General features: G+C 41.0%; 1 protein-coding gene across 1 annotated transcript; it reads right to left on the bottom strand.

The window, feature by feature from the left end:
- Nucleotides 1-7,112: 7,112 nt before the first annotated feature.
- Nucleotides 7,113-7,409, bottom strand: LOC308424017 (high mobility group protein HMG-I/HMG-Y-like; the record flags this gene model as incomplete). Its single annotated transcript, XM_080920865.1, has 1 exon — nt 7,113-7,409. The coding sequence occupies one exon, from the start codon at nt 7,407-7,409 to the stop codon at nt 7,113-7,115; it is 297 nt and encodes a 98-aa protein (XP_080776991.1).
- Nucleotides 7,410-9,746: the final 2,337 nt, after the last annotated feature.

The following is a 9,746-nucleotide window of genomic DNA, read 5'->3' as shown; positions in this document are numbered from 1 at the left end:
TTTTCAGATATGCTGTGTAACAGTTTTCATTTTATTTATGAGCCTCATATTTTAAATTGACACTCATGCTGGGCAATGTGCGAAATTATTTGACTGTGACCAGACTTATTTATAAATTCAATGTGAAGACTGACATATTTCATATGTTATTTGTATTTAAAATATATTGGAAATGCTACAATTAAAATATCCAAGTGAAGAGAAAAGAATCAAATCCAGTTAAGAAATAATGTTGAGTGCACACATATTTTAAAAGTTATAAAAGGAAAGGAGCATTATGATCTACTTCTCTCCAGGCCTGAAAATATGCAGGAAGCAAAATAAGATCTGGTGAGGCTGGCATATGAAAAGGACTTCATGAAATGTTAACTTTACACATTTGAAATCTTATTATAATTAGTATCGGGTGAACCACAAAATGTTCCTAAAAACACAGTGAAGTTAATATGTTATTTTCACTCATGTTCTTCCTCAGCCCACTGCCTATGCATCTCCTTTGCATTGGGATGAGGGTGGTAATTGAGGGTGGCCTTCCTGGGCAGAGTGTGCCCTGTTACATGGTGAGATGTTAGAACCTCGGAGCACTCTCTCTTCAGTTACTGGGCAGTGAAAGGTCTGCACTCAGGTTCATGCATGACTGCCTGCTATTTACCCCATTCTCTTCTATTCACCCTGTCACAGAAAGGGCAAGTCTACAGACAAGGAAACAATGCTATGTGTAAAGGGTTATACAAGCTCATCTCGAAAGCCTTCTTATTCTGAAGCATCTAGGGAAAGGGAATGATACTATAATTACTACCAAAAAAAAAAAAAAAAAAAAAAAAAAATTCTAACAAGGTACACACGTTTGTTCCTTTTTGTGTGACTCAAATTTCTGACTCACATTTAGCATAATTCATTTCCTTTTAGTGAAAGTGTCAGTACCATTCTTTTCAAAATATTCCTTCTTCAGAATTCCCTTCTGCATTCAGAATGACATGCGATGACAATTATAGCAATAATTATAGTAATAACAATACCTTGTATTTAGTGATTCAGGGTAGAGTGATTGACGCTCAAGACAATTACCACTAGGATATAGTAAAGAAAAACTGATTTGTTAGTAGATAGAATCTTAAATTCTTGGCAACTATTAAAATGAGACCTATTTCCAGACACAACTTGTCAGAAGCAGGGATCTGTGACTTGGAAGCTGGTGGCAAGTCTGAGGGTTTACCCTATGCATTTATTCTTTATCTTACTGATGGTCACATAGTGAGCACTTTCTATATATGGTCTATTTTATCAGAGGTGAATATCTCGCTGGTTTGTTGAGAAACTATACAACTTACTTGAATTAGAAAATATTTAACTTGTAAACACAAAACACTTTGAATGAGAAACAGAGAAGGAAGCAAGAATTCAAATCATTTTAGTTAAGGTCAAAATATGTCTTAGTCAAACAGGAACAGAAAGTTGCACATACTCAGACACAAAACATGATAGTTGAAGAATCAAGTCTCACCATCAGGAGCTTGTAAACAAAGCCAAATGCTGTGATATCACTAAAGAACTATTATGAATGACCCGGCAAATCATTCTATGACTATGGATAGGTGTACCTTTGAACTGTTCACAATGAAAGCTGGTTCTGTGTGGACTTGGGCATTATTAATGACAAATGGAAATGGAAAAATAAAACTATTAATACTTAAGAGATAATAATAAAAAAATAATAAATCCACAGAAATGAATATCAAATATTTACATGGCTAAAATGTTTGCATTTCTAAATGTAATATTATCTAATGTACTTATCTGTGTTCATAAGTTTTACTGTCTGTTGATTTTGCTTTATATAGAACAAAATGATTTGTCTTTAATAATGTAATTAAACTGATGATGTTCCCCTTTGCTTACTTATTCTTACTATTAATTTGATTAAATTTTCTTAAATAATTATGTCATTATTTTTGTAATTGTGATATGCAAAAATTGGGAATTGTTTTTAAATGCTGGCTGCCATGTTTGGGACAAGTCTAGAGTCTGAGTGCTAATTTTTTTCTATGAGAGAAATTGAACCAGAGGGAAAGGGTATGAAGGAAAGCAATGGAACACAACAAGTAAATAACCAACCACTTTTCTATGTTCATGCCTCTGATAGGTGCCAAAAAGCAACAAAGGCAGCTTTAACTTACAAAGAACAGAGCACAGTGGTTCAGCTGGTAACAGTGCTTGCACCAAGCATGATGAGTAGTTTGATCCCGATGTCCTCATGGCAGAGGAAGTGAACTGTCCCAGGCTTCAGAACCCTGTAGAGAATATATTTCTCAACATACTATCATGAATTAAGACTTTCTAATAATTATTTAGTTTAAATTTAGAGTGCTTGAGTTTTATGTGCGAATTACACTATTTTATCTATTTTATTACACTATTTTCAGCCTTCCCATTCAGCCCTTCAACAAGTCCCCTGTATCCTTCCATCTCTCTCCAAAAAAAAAAAAAAAAAAAAAAAAAAAAAAAAAACACTTCTATGATTATTGTCCAGAATGTGAAAAACATTGTGCTTGCATGATTATTAAATATTATGTTTAAGTTAATATGCAGGGTTTTGGTTTTGGTTTTGGGGCAATGACTTATGAATTCCAGGCTGTTCTTGAACTTAAAAGTATGTATTATGTAAGACTTTTCATGCATACAGATGGATTAGTGCATGGGTGTGTATGCATGTGTATACATACACGGTTTATGGGCCAGAAGCCGATGTGAGGTTGTCACACGCCCACGCTTCCCGCCGCTAGGAACAGGCGTGCAACAAAACAAAAAGCTTCTTCTGCGGATAACTATTGTACAGCACTTTGAGCAGGGGGCTTCTTGAGCAGGAAACTTGTCTCTGAGCCGGGGACTCCCTACCGAGTTCTACTGTCTAGGCAGCCTCTCACGCGCAGTCCTCCATGAACGATCTCTCTGTCCAGTCTCTGTCCACTCGGGACCTCCCGCAATCTCTTTTACCGAGTCTCTCTCCACGTGGTGCCTCTCTGCCATCCCTCCACGTGGGGTCTCCCGCAATCTCCCCACTGTCCTCTTCTCCTCACGTGGGGGAGAAAACGCACTGCTATACATGCCTCAGAGACTTGTGTTGCTACCTGATTGGTGCATCCTCCTGTAGCTCAATCACGTGCCCCAAGAGTGGGCTGTGACTTATGTGGTGCATGCGAATTAAGTCTCTTGGCTGGGCAACAGCTCTGTTTGCTGAGTTCTCGGTGGGAAGTCGGCACCATGTTTGGGTGCAGCACAAACGGCTCCCTACATCTCCCCCTACTTTCTTAAATAAAAACATGGCCGATCAACCATCAGGCTCTTGTTGGACCTTTAAGCCAAACAGAGGGAGAGGTGCCCATTACGAGTGCAGCAAGAGCTTGTGCTATGACCACTTTGTCACGTTATTGTTGAGTACGGAGTTTGCACACCATCCAGAGCAGAAACACAGTCTCTCTGCACAAAAGCATGCCAAAATTACTTGATAAGGCAAGAGTTCTAATCCCTATAACCCTGTTATCTCTGTGTCTAAGGGCAAGTACAGTACATCAAAGGTTACAATGGTGACAAACAAACAAGAAACTAGTTGTGCATTTAGGCAAAAGGGCATCGGTTTTGGAAACACCGACAGAAGCGTCTCTCCTCTGACTCTCTGGTTCCAAAGCATCAGGAGCAGGGCTGTCATCACCCCAAACTATCTAGCCCATCCCCTTACATAGGAATCTGTCCTCGCCTTGGACGTGGAGCCCCCTGATGGTTTAAACTCATTAGGCCCTATGATGCCACAGGAGAGGCAGAGCTCAAAGAGTGGAAAGTTACCCAGCACGTGCGCACATGCCTTGTTTACTGCTAACTCCAGCCGGATGTCAGGGCCATCTTGTAATGGAGAATGTGCAGGCAGCGCCCCACATGAGGTGTCTTCCTTTATCATTATCCAGTTTACACAGAGTGGTAGGGTTTCTCTATAGTCACAGATATGCCAGTTCTGCTCCTCTAGCTACTCATCTTGCTGTGGCCATTCCACATCTCTATTTTTTTAGTGCTAGAATTACTAGTTAGGCGAACCCAGATGTCCTCCAACAGAGGAATGGATTCAAAATTGTGGTACATTTACACAATGGAATACTACTCAGATATTAAAACAATGACATCGTGAAATTTTCAGGCATATAGACAGAACTAAAAATTATTATCTTGAGTGAGGTAACCCAATCACAAAAGAGCACACCATGGTATGTACTCACTGATAAGTGGACATTAGCACAAAAGCTCAGAATACCCAATATACAACCCACAGACCAAATGAAGCTCAAGAGGAATGAAGACCAAAGTGCAGATGCTTCGGTCTGCACTTTGGGGGACAAAATAGTTACAGGAAAAATACAGAGACAAAGTGAGAAGCAGAGACGGAAGGTAAGGCCATCCAGAGACTGTCTTACCCAGGGATATATCCCATAGTCACCAAACTCAAACCGTATTGTGATGCCAAGAAGTGCATGCTGACAGGTGCCTGATATAGCTGCCTCTTTCAGAGCCTGACAAATACAGAGGCGGCTATATCTCCACCAACCACTGGACTGAGAATGGGGTCCCAAATGGAGCAGTTAGAACAAGGACTAAATAAGCTGAAGAGGTTTTTAACTCCACAGGAAAAACAACAGTATCAACCAACCAGACCCCTCCAGAGCGCCCAGAAACTAAACCACTATCCAAAGAGTACACAAGAAGGGACCCAAGTCTCCAGTCACATATGTAGCAGAGGATGGTCTTATGAGGCCTCAAGAGAGGAGATACACTTGGCTCTTTGAAGGCTCAATATCCCAGTGTAGGGGAATGTCATGTTGGGGAGGTGGGAGTGAATGGTTGGGGAAATACTCTCATAGAGGCAGGGACATGGGGGACCCATAGAGGGATTCCAGAGGGGCAACTGGGAACATTTGAAATATAAGTAAAGAAAATATCCAATAAAACAAAACAAAACAACAAAACCAGTTAGCACTGGTTTATGCTAGGGATCAGAACTCTGTCCTTGAAGTTTATACAGGACAGCTTTTCACACAGAGCCACTGTAGCAGCCATTATTTTGTTATGGTCCTGTGTACATTTTATCAAATATAGCTGGTAATATATCCCATTCACTGAAGTGGCTAAGTAAAAATTCCAATATCAGATGAGCCTGACAAGCTTATGTGCTTATGCGTAGGACATTAAGAAGGTCAAGGTCTGCACAGACACACATACAAGTAAAACTAAAACCAAAGAAATCAAACAAACATACTGATTAATCATTTTTACTATGTGTATTTTTTAAATATTTTGATATGAAAATAGTATTAATTTTATCATTCTAAAGTAAAAATGGTCATTTTATCTTACTATTTCTAAGGCTAGTTGCTTAAAAACAAAAATCATTCAGATAAACAAAATAATGACAAAGCAAACAATGCCACATGGCATATAAATGTAGACTTCACCATTTATTTTCTGACTTATATCTTTCTAGCCTTGATTAAACGGAACATTAAAAGCCCATTAATTGAATATTGTTAGAGTTTTAAGTAATTTTAATGAGTCTCTACCCTATTAAAATTCATGAATGGTGCCAATGTAAGAACTTTTCACATTCATGGTTTAGAACTCTCAAGAGATGCTTGTCAGTATCCTGACACCATCTAAGAGACAGTGAGCAGGTTCATTAGGTCACCAATCTATTTCCAACAGAGAAAAGTCATCAGGGAAAAAGCCGATATTATTGGAACTAGTCTCTTGGCTAATTTCAGAAATTTAATAACAATAATATACAAAGATCTCTTAAAGCTTAAAAGCATTTCAGTCTCACCCTAATTATCCAATGCATGTATTGTTATAGATATATATTAGCTGCATGCTCTTTCATCTGATTTTCTGTGGTTGTCTAACCAACCTCATTTTTTTTTTTTTTCCAGAAAAGGCTATTTTTTTTTTTTTTTTTTTTTATTCAAGTAACTGCAAATAGGAAACCAGAGGGGAAGCCCCAGGCTGGGACAAATACTGACCACCCCTCCCCCAGGGGGAGGTGGTCCTACAACCTTTTCCCATCACAGTGGGCCCCCTTCACTCTGCTGCAGCATCCATGGGGCGGGCCCCATCTCCCCTAGTGTGGAGTAGTTGGTAACCAGCCTGCTGCACTCCAGCCCCCCTCCCCTAGTGTATTGTGTGTATGGGCGGGGGGAGGGAGACAGGCAAAATCGGGAGAATAAACATCTGGCGCTGGTAGCAGCAGCAATGTTGGGTGTCTAAGAATGAACATTGAACAAAAAAACAAAAAACAAAACAACAACAACAAAAAAACCCAACACAACTATCCAGAGGTAGTTTGTGAACAGAGGAAAAGATGGAATGAGAACCTTGGGGGACAGGGAGGAGCAAATGGAGGGAGGGGACAAGGCTAGCTCCTTAGTGCCCTGCTTGAGGAAGAGTCTGGGGGGGGGGGGGTGTTCCCTTAAGTGGAAGGAAGATGGGTGGTAACGCCCAGGTGAGAGCAGCAAAGTGGGTGGAGCCAACATCATCCTACTTCCTGTTGTCCAAGGGGCTCAGCCACCTAGAGCAGGATCTCGGAAGGGTGGGGCAGAAGGGACTGAGAAACCCACTCGGTGACACTTTGGTGGGGGGCATGCTGGGATCTAAGCATTCCTGGCACTGACCACACTGCTGCTGCCAGGTTAGCCACTGAGGCTTGTCAGAATGAGATGAGGCGGGGCCCCTTAAGGCCAGGGAATGCTCCCAGGACCCTCTACAGGGAAGCCAGGAATAGCTGGGCAGAGGGACCCGCAAAACAAAGCGCCCAAAGAGCAATGGCTCTGAGGGAGGTGCGCAGCAGGCCGGGCTGCGGCTAAGTGGGAAGTTAGCCTTGTCGGGAGGGGGGCAGGTGTGTTGGGGAGGAGAGCACAGGGACTGAGCCAAATCCTGCTCCCATGGGTGCGGCAGAGCCTGCAACTGGTGCCTGGTGCAGAAGTGTGCAGTGGGGACCGGGAGGGACCTGGGAGCCCGGCTTCCAGTCCCAGGGGAACACTGCTCCTTGGTGGCTAAGGAGCAGGCAGCACTGTGGGTGGTCACTGCTCCTCCTCTGAGGACTCCTGGGAGATGCCCTCCTCTTCCCCTTTCTCCAGTTTCTTGGGTCTGCTCCTTGGTTTCCTCCCTGGAGTTGAAGTGGCTTTCCGTGTCTTCGTGGTGGCAGCGCCCTTACTCTTGCTTCCCTTTGGTCGGCCCCGAGGTCTCTTCGGAGTTGGCACTTCACTAGGCTCCTTCGAAGGCTGCTTGCACGGCCCACCCCGGCCTCGCTTCTCAGTCCCATCCTTTTCCTGCTTGGAGACCAGGGTCTGGCTGGACTTTGAGCCCGACTCGCTCATTCTCCTTCTCTATGTACGGGCAGCTAAGAGTGAGTCTGGGCTTTCTTGGAGCTGCGCCAACTCCAGAAATAGCACCGACTCGGAGTCCCAATTAGAAGAGCACCACCCTCATTTTAAATTGTACGTTTGATATTTTTCCATTATTATTTCTTTATTTCAGAACACAGAATTAAAACAATGCTACCATTTTTAGCATTTTGAGACAATAATATATGTTTTACAAATTACTTTTTGTGTTTCAGTTCTAGGAACCATGAACCTCACACATGCTATTCAAAAGCTAAAGAATACTGCTTGTCTCAGAAGTCTATACCCAAAGTAACCCCAGGGTGTCTAACTTTAATATTCCAGTGAATATTATTACTTTCAGTTTTCTTTTATGCAATTCCATATCACCATGTTGTGATCACTAGAATCTCAATTTATAATACTGATTCTTTATGATAATACTGATTCTGTGTAAAACTGACCCTATATGATAATACTGGTCTTATAGGATAATACTAATCCTATATGCCCATCAAACAGAAACTTCTTTCTCTCTGTCCCTGGTACCTATCATTCTGGCTCCTCTGTAAAAGTTGGACTAGATCTCCATTTCCTGCTCTCTCTTTTCCTCTCTCTATACCTGCATGTGCATGTGTGTAGGTGTATTCACTTTGCTGACTTCACTTAGCCTCAAGCCTCATGATGATATATATATATATATATATATATATATATATAGTAGTGTATAAGATTTAATATTTATAATCATTGAATAAATATATATCACACTTTCATTTGTTCATCTACCAGTGGGGATTTAAGTTATTTTTACAATGTTACCATTAACAATAATGCTTCAATGAAAATTGAGGCAATAATATAGCTATTTTACTTTATTTTAAAAAACAAAGTTAAATGTACAAATTTTCAGCATTTTTGGATAAAAGTATACGAATATATTTTTAAGGTTGTAATTAAGTACTTGTGGGTACATATACATACACATATGTATATATGTAACAATAATATAGGAAAAAAGGCTATTAATTTGAGGGAATAAAAGAGAGACTAGGAGGGGCCGTAGGGAGGAAAGGAGGATGTGATACAGTTCTATTTTAATTAAAATATATTCTTTTATTTTTGTTGAACTTCACACAGTCTGTGAGTTGTTTCAGGAGTGTTCAGAGCTTTCTGGGGTTAGTATCCCATTATCAGTGACTGCATATTATGTCTGTTCTTTTGTGACTGGGTTATCTCACTCAGAGTGATATTCTCTAGATGCATCCATTTTCTTAAGAATTTCTTAAAGTTGTTTCTGATAACTGAGTAGTACTCCATTGTGTAAATATACCACAATATTTGTATCCATTCATCTACTGAAGGACATCTGGGTTCTTTCCAGCTTCTGGCTATTATAAATAGAGCTGCTATGAACATTGTGGTGCATGTATCTTTGTTGTATTTTGGAGCATCTCTGGTGTATATGCTCAGAAGTGGAATAACTGGGTCTTCAGGTAGGACTATGTCCAATTTTCTGAGGAATTGCCAGAATGATTTCCAGAGTGGTTGTACCAGCTTACAACCCCACCAACAGTGGAGAAGTGTTCCTCTTTCTCCACATCCTCACCAGCATCTGCTGTCATCTGAGTTTTTGATCTTAGCCATTCTGACTGGTGTGAGATAGAATCTTCTGGTTGTTTTGATTTGCATTTCCCTGATGACTAAGAATGTTGAGCACTTCCTTTGATGCTTCTCAGCCATTTGATATTCCATTTTAAACAATTTTAACACATGCCTAAAAATGCTACTAATGGATGGAATCACATGGAGATACTACAATTACTTTCCTTTTCAGTGCATTTTTATTGGATCTTTTATGTTTTTACGTTTCAAAGATTATCCTTTTTCTGGGTTTCCTCCTCATGTCCCCCCTTCCCTTGCTTCTATGAGGAGTGGGAGGATTTTTTCTATGCAAATTCTACAAGTCTAGCTACCCAGCTTGATCGAGTGATTCCGCATGTGTTTCTTACTGCCAGGATTACAAATTAGACCCTTCTGTGCACTAGGGGTTAAAATTCTCCCACTGACCCACTCCCACCTCAACATCCTGGCATTCCCCTGCACAGGCCTTCACAGGAACAAGGGCTTTTCCTCCTATTGGTGCTTGTCACTGCCATCCTCTGCTATATATGTGGCTGGGGCCATGGGTCTATCTCCTTGTGTACTCTTTGGTTTGCAGTTTAATCCCTGGGAACTCTGGGGATGGAGTCTAGTTGGGAACTCGGTGGGGAGGGGTCTAGTTGGTTGATACTGTTATTCTTCCTATAGGTTTTCAAACCCCTTTGGCTC

Source organism: Micromys minutus (assembly GCF_963924665.1).
Source record: "Micromys minutus genome assembly, chromosome: 9".
NCBI classification, from domain to species: Eukaryota; Metazoa; Chordata; class Mammalia; order Rodentia; family Muridae; genus Micromys; species Micromys minutus.
The sequence above is the reverse complement of the archived record's forward strand: the minus strand, read 5'-3'. Positions and strand labels throughout refer to the sequence as shown.